This window comes from Chenopodium album, chromosome 2 (genome assembly GCF_948465745.1).
Source record: "Chenopodium album chromosome 2, dcCheAlbu1.1, whole genome shotgun sequence".
In the NCBI taxonomy this organism is placed as follows: domain Eukaryota; kingdom Viridiplantae; phylum Streptophyta; class Magnoliopsida; order Caryophyllales; family Amaranthaceae; genus Chenopodium; species Chenopodium album.
The window spans coordinates 64,540,173-64,555,138 of NC_137835.1; the positions used below are offsets into that span (position 1 = coordinate 64,540,173).

At 35.6% G+C, this 14,966-nt stretch overlaps 1 protein-coding gene across 1 annotated transcript; it reads left to right on the forward strand.

Moving 5' to 3' along the window:
* Positions 1–10,826: 10,826 nt before the first annotated feature.
* On the forward strand, positions 10,827–14,898 carry LOC145574339 (uncharacterized). The gene is made up of 5 exons (XM_081632106.1): positions 10,827–11,391; positions 11,545–11,834; positions 11,940–13,491; positions 13,556–14,127; positions 14,287–14,898. The coding sequence occupies exons 1-5, from the start codon at positions 10,827–10,829 to the stop codon at positions 14,896–14,898; spliced, it is 3,591 nt and encodes a 1,196-aa protein (XP_081488232.1).
* Positions 14,899–14,966: the final 68 nt, after the last annotated feature.

A 14,966-nucleotide genomic window follows, 5' to 3' on the forward strand; every position in this document is an offset into this window, starting at 1 on the left:
TTATAAAATCTACAGCTAAAGTGTTTCATGTAGATTGCTGAGCGGGTTGCTTGTATCTACTAGGACTGCATCCCTCTATAATCATATTCACTGCAAAACCAATTTTATGAGGGCTTCCATAATATCAACTAATTACTTAAGAGTATTCGATATCATCTTATAGAATCCTGCAACATACTTGGCCTGAACCCTCAAGCCTCGAACTTGCCAACTTTGAAGCAAATCGAGTAGCTAATATGGCTGCATCTATTTCCAGATCGTTGAGAGACTATACGTGGTCAATTTGTAATTTAAATCTTCTATACTTTTGAGACAAACTAGATTTCTAAATTTAATTTTCTTCCCTTTGTAATTTAGATTATTCTGTATTTTTAGATAAATTCTGTATATGTACCACCGAGTGCCTTTGCAAAATTGCAAGTGCACAAAATTCACAAATCTATTAATTAAAAGCCTCTTCATCTATTTGCTCAGTTTTGTAGTTGTTTTCTTGATAATTTTGGTGCCTTAACTGGTCAGCTTACCATATTTGGTGAGCAAATGCTCAAGCAATTGGGTTTGTCTTTATTTATTTATTTTTAATTTTAAACACAACTTGTCCTGTGGATTTGGACAATACCTGATTTGGTTTAATTTTGGACGAGTTCCCGCAGGGCATTGCTGCTATTGCGGATTTGGACATTACCTGATTTAGTTTAATAAAATGTTCATGCTCCCGTCTTCTTTTCAAAAAAAAAAAAAAAAAAAAAAAAAAAAAAAAAAAAAAAGAAAAGAAAAGAAATACATAGTACTATAGTAGTATATAATTATCACTAATGTCCTCAAAATTAGTATTTTTGCTTCCAATAATTGAAAGTTGTATAGTAGTTTGTAGAAGCATCTGTTTAATTTTTTTACTCAAAATTCATAAATAACTAGAAGAAGCCCTTGCGATGCACGATTTGTTTGAATTTTTAATTTTTTTTTTTTTATTTATGTGTTAAAATTTGTTACATATTTAAATAAAATTCCTAATATCATGTGATTCAAGAAAAAAAAAAAAACCCTAATATCAAAAGATAATATTTTATAGTTAATTAGTTTAAACTAAAAAGTCTCATTCGCCAATTTTGTTTACATGACATTTGAATTATTTCATTTTAAAAGAAAATAATAATCTCCGCGCTAAGAAAATTAAATCCTACATGGCTCTCTAAAATCTCAGGAAAAAAAAACTCCCATTTATATATATACTAGTTTTGTGCCCGGGTTGTTTATGGACTTTTAAGATAATTAAAATTATATTATGATTCAATTTAATTGAAAATAGAATTCTAAATTAACCTTTTTTTGCAACAAAGTCTATCTATATTTATTCACGTGGTACGACACTTAGTGCGTGAAAAAATAAAACGCTAAATGATGTTGTCTTGTGGCCTAATTATAAGTTTATTATTTGGTATTTTTTCGAAAATAAAACTCTAAACTAACAATCTTATTCTAAACTAACTTTTTATCTTATGAAGTCTATCCAAATATATCCAAGGTGGTGCGACACTTGGCGATTTTTATGTATGAAGTCTTTTTTTTTTTTTTTTTTTTTTTGAGGGAAATGTATGAAGTCAATTAAAATCTATCCAAGGTGGCGTGACACTTGGCGAAAAGTTGGAATGCCAAGTGTTGCTATTTCGTGACCTGACTAAAAGTTTAGCTTTATATATATATATATATATATATATATATATATAAGATTTTCAAATTATTAAAAATAGAGTAGTTAAAGCATTTAAAATTTGTTATATAAAGATAAAATTCCTAATATCAAAGATAACTAAATGAAGCCTGTGTGATGCACGGTTTGTTTAAATTTTCAATTTTTTTTTTATGTGCTAATTTGTTACATATTTAAATAAAATTTCTAATACCAAAAGATAATATTTTATATTTAATTAATTTAAACTTAAAAATATCAATTGCTAATTTTGCTTACGTGGCACTTTAATTAATTAATTCTAGAATAAATTAATAATCTCTTATTTAATAGGCTATCAATAGAATTTATTATCTTATGTGGCGCGCTGAAAAAAATTAAATCCTACGTGGCTCTCTATAAAATCAGGAAAAAAACTCCCCTTTATATATATATATATATATATATATATATATAATATATATATATATATATATATATATATATATATATATATATATATATATATATATATATATATATATATATATATATATATATATATATATATATATAGAACTGAGATCATGTGAGAACCAAGGTGAATAATAGGAACTAAGAACCAATCTCAGCCATTATTCACATTCAATCTGATAGCTCACGTTTCACCCGCATTCATTAATGGCATTTTTTTTGTAATTTTGTGATTTTTATAACTTTTTTCCAGTTTTTTTTAACTCTTAAGGCAATTTCATTTACTTTATGACTGATTTCATTTACTTTTACTAACTTTTTTATTTACTTTTTAGAAATAAAACTGGAAAACACTTTGCAAAGTTGAAATATTACGAAAATGCCATTAATGACACGTGAAGCATGTAAGCCATCCAATTAACATGATTTAAGGGCCTAGATTAGTTTCTAGTTCTTATTATAGCCTTGGTTCATATATATATATAATATTATTATATTATATTATATTTTTAAATTATTAAAAATAGAGTAGTTCAACTTTAAAAAAAAAATAATGTCATTAAAGCATTTAGGCGGGAATTTTTGTTATGAAAAAGCGACATGTGTACAAATTTAGATAAAGATGATGTCAGTCTATTTTATTTTATTATTAGTTAATAGATTTCAGTTTTACGTTTTAAGACAATAGTAAACTAAATTTAATTTTGTGGAGATTTTCTTTCCAAAGTAATAAAGTACTTAAATCAATCAATAACATAATACAAAAGGCCTTTTTATCATTTTATGTGCAATTTATTATGGCTAAATATCATTAATTTTGTAATGAAGAAAATTATGAAAATTACATATTAATAAAATACACATTATTAAAAATCTAACAAGATTCCACTTGATGTATTTTTTCCTTATAATAGATTATCGTACACTTAAGGTCAAAGTTTGGTCAAAATAGACAACAAGATCATATCAGAATGAGACCAGATCAAATAAGATCAGATCATATCAGACCAGATTAGATTAGATAAGTTCGAATAAGGAAAAAAAATAAGGTGAACTAAATAGGCCCTAAAACAGACGTTAGAAATGACATGTGTCACTTCTAGGTGCTTTTTTTTCCTTCAAAACAACTTTTTTTTTTCTATTCATCTTATTTTCAATAAAACAATACTTACCATATTATTTTAATACTAACTTCCTATTTGACCACCATATATTTTTTTTAAACACTAAAAAAGAATCATGCCATTATTTGTAACAAATATCTAAAATTTTCACCAAAATATTACTTCATTTTTTTAGTTGACACCATTTGACTTTTACACTATTTACAAACTACACTTTGACTAGTTTTTGTGATCTATAGTTCCAATAAAAAATATTCAAGTGGAATGTATAATTTATTAATATCCACTTTATATAATTTTACAATATCAAGAATTAGACATATTAGCAGTAGAAAAAGTGCATTGACAAGCGTGATATAACAAAGGTGTCAACTAATTAAAAACAGAGGCAGCATATATATTATATCAAGTATATTGTTCCAAATTAAATTAATCTTAAAATACATTCAAAAAATAATATTTCTATCTATATACTATATTATAAAACAAGTAAATCAATGTGAAGACGATAAATGTCACTATTTCATTCGATTGTTTTATGTATAGAATATGGGCCTTTTTTATTCAGCTTAATTTCAGTTCAGTTGAGTTGAGTTGAGTTCATTTCAGTTTAGTTCATCAGTTAAATTTAGCCCCTACTTTCCTTTTCTCTCATAAATAGTTCAGCTCAGCTCAGTTTGATTTAATTCAATTCATTTCAGCTCGAATCAGTTCAGTTTAGTTCAGTTCAGCAAATCAGAATAGACCCTAAATCCCTAAATATAACATTTACCTATTTAACTGTAATAATTTTTTTTTTTTTGTGGTTAAATTTTAGCCCGCTCAACATAAGATCAACATTATTTCCTATTAAATGTATTAATGTTATTGTTAACAAAACTGTATATTACATTTATAGTAAATCATACACATACATTAATTTTTATAGTATAATTATACTCAAATACTACAAATAACTCATAATTTCTTGAGAGTGAGGGATAGCTCAAGTAGTTAGATCATCAAATCTCATCACCTGCCCTTGTGGCTCTCCAAACACTAAAAAAAACTATTAACTCATAATTTCTTTCAGATATTTACTCCATCAATAATTTACATATAAAATATAATACTTCCTCCGTTTCTATTTAGTTGACACGTTTGATTTAGGCACATATATTAAAGAGAGGAGAGAGAGTGAGAGAGAATGAAAAAGCAAGTGGGGTAGCTTGTAAATGCAAGGTAAAAAAGTTACCTCGAAAGGAAACGTGTCAACTAAAAAGAAACGGAGGTAGTGTGTGTGTGTATATATATATATATATATATATATATATATATATATATATATATATATATATATATATAAATTGACAATAGCAAATGAACATCAAATTAAGAAAGAGTATGTAGATAAAGTAAGACGACATCTTCTAGCCATGTCGTTAGCCCGTTGTACCTGTTCACTTGGCACCTTTAAAATCGCACACTTCATAAAGGTGGCCCCCACTTCCCTAATTTCCTTAATCAACCAAGTTATTGAAACATCCTTACCACGATTAACCTGCAGATTGTTAAGGAGGGAAATAGAGTCAGAAAGCATAAGGATACCTTGCTTCCCCTGTGCTTTTGCCCATTTCATTGCTTCAAGACATGCCCACGCTTCACATTGGACCACTGATGAGGCCGCTCCACATTTTCCCCTTTGTCCAACAAACTATTCCCGGCGACTGCCTAACCAACCCCTGCCCTCGAAGTCTTTTTATCCCAAGACCTATCTGCTTCCATAATGAAGTTTTCATAACCACTCTTTGTCTCTTCCCAATTGCACATGATTAAAACCTGGGAAAATGACCGGGTCAATGCTTCTCATCACCCTATTAGAATTGTCTTGATTACTATTATGGGTGAAGACCTCGTGGTCTTGCATTGCTTGGTTTGTGAACTCCGCCACCAAACTAGCATTCCCATTTGCATTCTTGAAGCATCTTGCATTTCTTGATTTCCACAGACCCCATAAGGTTGCTATGAACAAAGCAATACGAGTACCATACTTACCATTCTCTCTATGAAAGAGCAGGATATAACTCTGGATCCACTGCCTTAGAGAACTGAGCGGGGACTAGTAGAATCATGGATAATAGAAAGAGAAGAGTTGCCCCAAACTTCCCTTGCCAGAGAACAATAACGGAAGAGATATTGGCTGTCTTCCGGATCAGAACCACAAAATCACAAATTTCCTCAACTTATAATCCTCTTCTTGTTAGGTTGACCTTAATAACAATACAATAATGGAAGAGTCTCCATAGGAAGAGTTTCCATTTTGGTTGGAAGTCTATTCTCCAAATCAGCTTGACAAACTCTTGGTCTCTGACAGAAAAAGAGGAGTGATTTAACCCCGCATCCTTCAAGAGATAGTAGTACTCAGTTTTCACCGAGTATCTCCCTGATGGGTGAAATTTCCAATAGATGAAATCGCCATCTCCTCTATGCGGGAGTTCCATAGATAAAATAGACTTTGCACTATTCCAATAAAAACAACTCCTTACCTTTCCTGCATCCCAAGACCTTGTATTTCGATCAATAAAGTCATCCACCTTCCAACCTAGAGCCGCCTCCAACCTAGAGCCGCCCCCAAGGTTTGATTAGAATTTACCATTGGTACTTCTCCTTCCACCCAAGGCATACTAATGGCCTTAACCTCTTTCCCATTACTAATTGTCCATGAATACCCATCCTTAAACACCCGAGAAACTCTTTGAAGACTCGATCTTCCCAAGGATGGATTCCCTATCCTTACATAAGGCCTGGCCATGTTGCACACCCCACAAGATTGTAACCCACCAAGTACTCTTGAGAGCAAAAGTTGAGGATTGAGATGCATCCTTGTTGATTGCTTGAAAAGGAGTGCATCATTGAGGACCGATGTACCTCTAATCCCAAGTCCCCCCATGATTTTGGGAGTTTGGATGACGTCCCTACTTACCCAATGCATACCTTTACAATTGGGGTTTGATGAGTCCAACTCACCGCGGAAACAAACCCAAAAACTAGACCGCACTCGCAATAAATAAAACCATAAAACATAATTAACTTAAAGATAAGATTAGGATAATAATTATACCTTTGACGCGTGCTTCGCCCGACCTCAAGGGGCTCTTACTTCGAAAGCAAGTCTCGAAAGTACGACGACCTCCAACGGAAGTCCACCCACAACCCGAATACCGACAAGGGTCCAATGCCTTGGAGTTAGCAAGGCCCAACCTAAACCCGAGTAATTAATGAGTTCAAAGGTTTTCACAATGGTGATGCCTTTTTCAACTCTTACTCAAGTGCTTTTCCCAATACCCCAAGTTGGAAATTTATAGGGAAATGCAAGAGTTTGAAAAGCCCTCCCATCAATGTGGGAGAATTTGATTTTCCCATTTTATTTTAAAGCTAAAATAAAATTAATAATAAAACTAGTAATAAATCAACAAGTGGCAAGCTCATAAGGAGAAGTAGGTGAGGATAAATTGGAGGAGGGAAGGGACCAAACTTGCTCCCCACTCTCACTCCCATAAATGGCCACCTCAACCCCATAACCCTAAATTAAATTGCGCCACGTGGCATCTCACTTGGGCACCAAGGCACCCTTGTGGGCTGCCACGGTGCTGCTATGCGTGCCTCGGCCCAGCACGCCACGCACCAAAAGTGCGGGTTGCTCCAGCACGCCACGCACCAAAGGTGCGGGCTGCTAGCTGCCGTATGCTAGCATAGCCATGCACATTAGTGTAGGCTACTAGCTGCGGTATTCTAGCTAAGCCCCACACTTGGTGCGGGCTGCTAGCATTTGCCGCGCCCCTAGCACTCGCCATTCCGATGCTAGGGGTATTTTTGTCATTGTTGATTTATTATTATCAAGTCTCGTCTTTTTTACTATTTTCGACTCGACTTCCACGTTCGGTTTCAATGCTCCAAGCTCGAATTTCCGACGTCTAAATATTTATTACTCGATCGACTTATTAATTAATTCCTAATTAATTCGTCGCTTTGGCTCGTTAGTTGCTTGGGTGTGACCTGAAGGGTTCAGTCAAGATTAAGCTATAATATTAATTATACAATAATATACACTTGTTCGAAGGACACCATTCCTTTCATTTACATCCCTTGTTGGACTACCAAAATATTGTAATGAGTGAGTCAATTTTGTTGGCAATGCCTTGAGGAAGCTTAAGACAAATCATAACATGTGATGAGATACTTACAAGAACCGTGTTGATAAGAACTAATTTTGCCGCTTGTGATAGTTTGAGAGAAGCCCAAGAAACCACTTCCTCTGACACTCTATCCACCAAGAACTGGAAAGCCAACCTCTTCTTCCCCTGTATATCTATTGGGGCTCCCAGATGAGTACCCATATTATCAGTTTCCGGCATAGAAAGAATACTCTTCAACACAACCTTTTGTTGTTGTCAAATCCCGAGGAGAACTTAACAAATGATTTTTGAAGGTTCAACTGTTGCCCCGAAGCTTTACAAAATCTCAGGAGAATGTCATTAATACATAAGCATGACTCCTCATCTGCCTTAAAAAACAACATAACATCATCTGTGAAGAAAAGATGAGAGATAGAAGGTGATCTTCTCGACACTCTCAAACCTTTGAATTGGTAGATATCCTTTGCTAGCGATAGCATTCTCGAAAGAATATCCATACAGAAAACGAAGAGATATGGTGAAAGAGGGTCTCCTTACCTTAGTATATATTAATGGATGAATTTTATAATTTTAATTTCGATGGAAATTTATGACCAACAAAATGCCGACGGAGAGAGGGTGCAAGTGGTTAGAGAGATTGCAAGCAAAAAAATGTCCATGGGTGAGAATGCTCTTATTAACTTATTAAAAACATATTTTTATCTAACAGTTTTTTTTTTTTTTTTTTTTTTTTTTTTTTTTTTTTTTTTTTTTGTGAATGGAATAGAGATGGGTGATTTCATTAAAAAAAAATAATAGTCAATCGGCATTTACAATCATCCCCTTAGAGATCTAAATTCTCAATACAAGTAGTGTTATACCCCCATAACTAATGACATCGCTTATGAACTGTTATTAGTTTATGGGTGTATAATACAATCATCCCCTAAGAGATCAAAGTCTTTGCATCGTTCTTGACGGAGCTCCATTGATGTATTGTAATACCCTAAATTTTTCTATTTTAAGTTTCGGGACGAAACTTGTTTTAAGGAGAGTAGATTGTAATACTCGCATATTTTATGATTTTACAATTACAAAATTAGAGTTGTCTATTTTAAATTTTATTTTCTTATCTTATTTGATAGTATTTATATCCTTTTACCCTACACTATTATTTTATTAAAAAAAAAAAAAGCAGTCGTTCACTGGTTATATATATCTTCTATTTTTCTCAATTAGCAAATTTAATCTTATCTTTGTGCGTAAGTCAACTTTGTCAGTTGAGTGCTTACCCTTTTTGATGATTTATTTACCCTTGTTCCCTAATCCTCATACACACATTATCATAGTCAATATATGATGGTCAACCTCTTCTTCTTATAATCAATAAATGGTACGGCCGTTCTACTTGACAATTCACCAACTTGATTTATTCAATTCGAAGGTAATCACTAATCACACCATCAACCCTTAGATCGTTTGTTTATAATTTGATTGTATTATTTATTTTATGTAATCACACGACCGTAATTAATTTTTTTGATTTGTTTGATTATAAATTGTTAGTATTAATTGTACTCCGTATTGTTATGAGTAAATTTTATAATTTGTGAATTATATATGATCATGATTTATATATAATATGTATACATGATTAGTGTGTGGTATAATATGATTCTAATTGCCGTATTATTTTGTGATATTGATTGATTGTGTTATTTTTCTAGGGTTTTAATGTTATTGTTATATGGAGTATTGTTTTGAGGTTTTAGGGTTGTTAACGCAGAGTATAATTTTTGGGTTGTGAGTTAATTATTTTTGGGTATTAGTTTTATTTCCCTAAGAGTTGAGATGTTTTTGAATTGAATTGTTATATTATTTGGGAACTTGTACCATTGTGGAGTTATTATTATTAATTTGTGAATGGTTATTTGATCAAAAGATTGAGAATGATAATTTTGTTCTTGGTTTTGAGGCTCGGCGTTATATAACTTAGTCCTTGGCTTGTTGGTAAGAGGGTAATAATCATGAGTTAAGAGTGAGGTACAATCATTATTTATATTTATTTTTCTATGGCCCCCTATAGTGGGAATTGGCCCGTATGTGGTCTAGTTCAAGGTGTTTTCTGGTTATTGGGAGTATTCAAGTTTTTATACTTGTTGGTTTTATTCGAATTACCCATGTCCAAGGCTAGGTATAAAACAAAGAGGATGACACACTTATGGGTTTTATGAGTTAATTGAGAAAAAGTTCGTATTATTATTCGAGGTTGAGTTGTTAAAGGTTAATTTTTTTTTTTCAGAGTACAATGTGTAATGTAGTTCTAAACTACATTGTTTAAGTGAGCTAATAATATTAATTATTATATTATTCTTTGTATTCTGATATGTGGTGATTACTCAGCTTTTGCTGACGTGTGTGTTGTTTTATTTTGCTACTTGTGTTTGCGGCCATGTCTTTTTCTTATGGTGGCCCTACGACGATCTATTTTGGAATTTGTCCTTAATGGTGAACAATCAAGTTTGTCTAAACAGGTTGATCAAGTGGTCGTAGCTAAAGGAGCTCAAGTGTTTCGATTAGTTTGTTATAACAAGTTTAATTTATAAAGTTGTATAAATAGCTCACTTAGATTATCGGGTTGTAATTATTGAGATTGTGTAAGCCTTAACACTTGACAGGTTGTCGAGTGTGGCGGTGATACCTCCGATTTAGGTATATGCTTCCGCAATTTTATTCAAAGGTTGTTTATTTTTCCTTTAATTCTTATTTATTTCCAGTTAGTAAATCGGGGGTGTTACATGTATAGTCACGAAAGTGATAAAACTTGATTGGTTATCAAGATCGGCAAATTTAGATCTTTTAAATCAGCACCCGTATACCAAAAGACCCACAATTCAACAAATTTGCAAGACGAATCTTCCAAATTTGTATCCTTGTACACACGAAAAAATAAACAAACAACTCATACTACAAATCCCACCATCAGGGAACCAACTAAACCCTACATGGAGGGGCCGACTACAATCACCATATAGTTGGTGATCTTTATTGGCTAAAAACATTAAATTAAAGAAGAATTTGAGACTTACCATCAATAAAATCGACAACCCCTAAGTTTTACTATGATGGATTAAATATGTTGTTAAATGTGTAGTAATTTAAAATTTCATAATATCAAATCAACTCTTAAATTAATTTAAGATGAGTACCATTTCAATTAATGACCTTAAAATTTCCTTGCAATCTATCTTTACTTATTTTTTTTTCTTTCTCAAAAAAGAAATTCTTATATATTTTAACTCCTTAATCAATTATTCTACAGCACAATTAATTTCAACACCTTGCCATTTTTAGCTCCATCCTAAATTCCTAATTAGTTATTCCAAGCATAGCCTAAATTCTGCAATGCAAAAGTTATCTTCCCTGTCATTTTCAGGTTTTGTGAGTGTAGATTCGGTAGGTCTTAGTGGTGGGCTTTGTGTATTTTGGTTTTCCCCAGTTGTGATTGATCCTATTTTGATTTCTCCGCATGTAATATTGTGTCGGATTGTGGAGAATTTGGTAATAAAATATGTCCTTTTTCTGTATGGAGCGCCTCATATTTCTGACCGTATGACGGTGTGGTCGGAAATCTCTGATATTTTAGCTACTTATCCGAACGTTGTGTTAGTCGGCGATTTTAACCAGGTTGAATATTTATCGGATAAAGTAGGGGGAAATTTGGATATTCGTGGCCGTCATGATTTCATGCAATGGAAATTAGACATGGGTCTAATAAATATCCCTTTTACAGGACCTGTTTTTACTTGGACTAATGGGAGAATAGTGTCAGATCCTGCTTTTGAGAGATTGGACAAAGCATATGCTACATCGCTTTGGTTACAGGATAGGCCTGCTACTTTTGTTCAGCACCAACCTATTTTGTTTTCTGATCATGCAGCTATTATTTTGAGTGATTCTTCTTCTACAGGTACTTGTAAACGACCATACCGGATTGAAAACTAGTGTCTCGGATCTGCTGATGTGGCAGACATGGTGAGGTTTATTTTTGCAATACATGTTCCGGGTTCTCGTATGTTTTCTTTATCTCGAAGGCTTTGTATTCTGCGTCATCGTTTGTTAGCCTGGTGTGTTACTCACAAGAAGATGTTGGGTATTGATTGGAAATCTTTAGTTGCTGATGTTTCTCAAGCGTCTGTTGTTCTTAACTCTCGTTACGACCGTTGCCTTTTCCATACAGTGCGGATGGAGAAGATTGCTGAGGCCCAGGCGACCTTTCTCTTTTGGAAACAACGAGCCAAATTGAAATGGGATGCGTTTGGTGATGAGCATACCCGATTACTTTTTTCGACTGTTCAGGCTCGGCGGAGGAAAAACTGTATTCTGGGTTTGCAAGATACTGACGGATCTTGGGTTTCGGATGCGGGGGGTATTCGTTCAATTGCCTAGGGTTTCTACAAGGCTCTTTATAGTGGGGACTCGCAATGCCCATCCTCGGTTCAATCCTCTGTTTCTTAGTTTTCTTGGGAATCTCTTCATTTGCCATCTTTATCTGATACGCATCGCCAGTCCTTACTAGCTCCTTTCTCTGCTGATGATATTAAGAGGGCTATGTTTAGCATTGCAGACGAAAAATCTCCAGGCCCGGACGGTTTTTCTTCGGCGTTTTTCAAAAGCTATTGGCATGAGGTAGGAAACCATGTGATCACGGCTGTTCAATTCTTTTTTGCTCATGGATATTTACTAAAGGACTGGAATCGTACATTCTTGGTTTTAATCCCGAAGGTTGATCACCCTGAGTCTGTTTCTCAATTTCGTCCTATTGGCCTTTGTAATGTCGTCTATAAATGCATTACTAAATGTCTTTCTCATCGATTACGTGGTGTGCTTCCAGATTTAGTCTCAGACTACCAGAATGCCTTTATTCCTGGTAGGCTAATGTCAGATAATTGTTTGATGGTACATGAGTTGATTTCTTTCATGAATGCTTCTAGAGCCAAAAAACGTTTTTATGCGGCACTGAAACTAGATATGAACAAAGCCTATGACAGGGTTAGTTGGGAGTTCGTATCCCGGGTGCTTCAGGTCTTCGGTTTTCCTCCCTATTGGATTCATTTAATCATGCAGTGTGTTTCTACGGTGTCGTATCAAGTCCTAGTTAATGGTGCTCCTTCCGAGTCTTTCCATCCTCAGTGTGGTTTACGCCAAGGGGATCCTCTTTCCCCCTACCTGTTTGTTCTTTGCATGGAAGTGCTCTCTGCGATGCTGAGGAAAGCTGAGATGGAAGAGCTGTTTCATGGTATCAAAATTTCCAAGGGAGCTCCATTTATATCACATCTGTTCTTCGCGGATGACTCTCTTTTGTTCTTCCAGGTTTCGCCTACTGCTTGTGAACAGGTGATGAATATTCTTTTTGAGTTCCGTGCTATCTCGGGACAAATGCTTAATATGCAAAAATCTTTTGTAAAGTTTATCCCTAATACTCCGGAGGATTATCGGGCATATTTGTCTAAGTGTTTACAGCTCCGGTCTGAATCACGATTTGGTACTTATCTGGGGCTTCCTGTCGATTTGGGTCGTAGTAAGTGTTCCGAGTTTGGTTTTCTTGTAGATAAGGTGGTTAAACGCCTTGAGGTGTTTGCTGCAATGCACCTCTCCCCTGCGGCGAAGCTGATCATCATTAACTCGGTGCTCCTTGCCTCGTTCAATCATATTTTGTCTGTTTTTCAAATTCCAGAATCTATCTGCTCTTGGGTAGACAATTTGTTAGCCAGGTTTTGGTGGAAATCTTCTCAATCGAGTCGTGGGATGGCTTTTCGTTCTTCTAAGTTGCAGCACCTTCCGAAGGGACTGGAGGGGGGGGGGGGTTTGGGTATTCGTAGTCTTGCACCGTTTAATTCCGCTTTATTAGCAAAGCAAAGTTGGCGTCTCATTCATTCCCCGCAGTTGTTGGTTTCCCGTCTTCTATTTGCTAAATACCCTTCGTTGGCAGGGGGTGCTGCGTCCTCGATTTCTCGACTTTCTTGGGGTTGTCGTGGTCTTCTCTCAGGAATGTCTGTTTTGTCTAAGGGTTTGGTTTGGAAGGTTGGTTCGGGTTCTTGGGCTCCTGGGATTCTTGGGCTCCTGGTGGACAGGTTCAGTTCAAGGATTCTTGGGCTCCTGGTGGACAGGTTCAGTTCAAGGATTCTTGGGCTCCTGGGATTTCTCGATTTTAGAGGATTCTTGGGCTCCTGGTGGACAGGTTCAGTTCAAGGATCTTCCGTCAGAGACGGTTAGACTGACTCTTGTATCTTCTTTACTTGATCCGCGTTCTTACACGTGGGATACTTCGATTGTTCATAGGTTGTTTGATTCTCCGTCGGCTGCTAGGATTCTTTCTTTGGATTGGCCGGGGAGGCTAATGGATGATTTTGTATATTGGAAGTTCACCAGAGATGGGGTTTTCTCCACCAAATCGGTTTATGCCTTTCTTTGCCACTCCCCTATGACCCCTGGTTTTGATAGCCGGTTGACACCAACCTGGTGGCGGAGGTTTTGGCGGCTTCCTATTCTTCCTCGGTGGAAAGTGTTTGGCCGGAAACCGTTACATGATGCTCTTCCGATGGCATCCCTTCTACATTCCCGAGGTTGTCCGGTTAACCCGGTTTGTGCTTTTTGCCATCAGGAGTGGGAAGAGGTGTCGCACACCTTCAGAGACTGCCCTGCTGTGAGATCTTTATGGCGGTCGGGAGCGTTGGGGGTTCGTTGGGATCTTTGGCAGTTCCCTCAATTCGGGGATTGGCTGGTTGACACTGTTTCTCGGTTTTATTCTCATAAATTTTGGAAGGGTATTATGTCTTTATTTGCTATCCTTTGGGCTATTTAGCTTTCTCGGAATCAATTAAGATTCAGACATGCGGTTTGGTCGCCCAGGACAATTGAAGCTTTGGCTGAGGATTGGTTCCACCGTTGTGTCCAGTCTCAAGATTGGAAGAAATCTGTGTTGGGATCCTGTTCACCTGGTTCGCCTGTGCTTTCAGGTGATCCATGGTTGTGTTTGAGGGGATTACCTGGCATAAGCCCCACGGTTTGTTTGATCATTGATGGAGCTTGGGATTGCACCACTTGTAGGGCTGGGGCAGGTTGGATTATCCGTGACCTTTATTCTTCGGAGGTTCTGGGTGGAGGTAGTAGGGCTTTTTTGTCTGGGTCGGCATTACAGTCTGAGCTACAAGCTTGTTTATGGGGTCTTCAGGCGGTGGTTCGTAAAGGTTTCTTGAAGATTCGAATTCATTCTGATTGTGCGACCCTCCTTTCTTTGCTTCTAAATTCAGGTCAAATGGACATTTCGGTTTGGTGGCTCATTCTGGAATTGCGGGCGGTTGTTGAGTCTTTTTTGGTGTGCCAAATTCGTAAGGTTCCTCGGTCCTGGGTTTCTCCGGCTCATTGGTTAGCTGGTTGTGGTCGACGACGGCAGTTGTTGTTTTTTCATTTCTAGTTTTTTTCTCTTTCTGTTGCAGTTTGTTTTTTTCTTTGATAGTTCTTTTGTCAAAAAAAAAAAAAAAA

What these genes read in the sequence shown, in the direction of transcription:
- LOC145574339 (XM_081632106.1), top strand. Translation starts at nt 10,827, where the DNA reads ATGCAAAAGTTATCTTCCCTGTCATTTTCAGGTTTTGTGAGTGTAGAT. An exon ending in AAGATACTGACGGATCTTGG is followed by an intron (nt 11,835 to 11,939) that starts GTTTCGGATGCG and finishes TCTGTTTCTTAG; the next exon opens with TTTTCTTGGGAATCTCTTCA. An exon ending in CCTTCAGAGACTGCCCTGCT is followed by an intron (nt 14,128 to 14,286) that starts GTGAGATCTTTA and finishes TGGGCTATTTAG; the next exon opens with CTTTCTCGGAATCAATTAAG.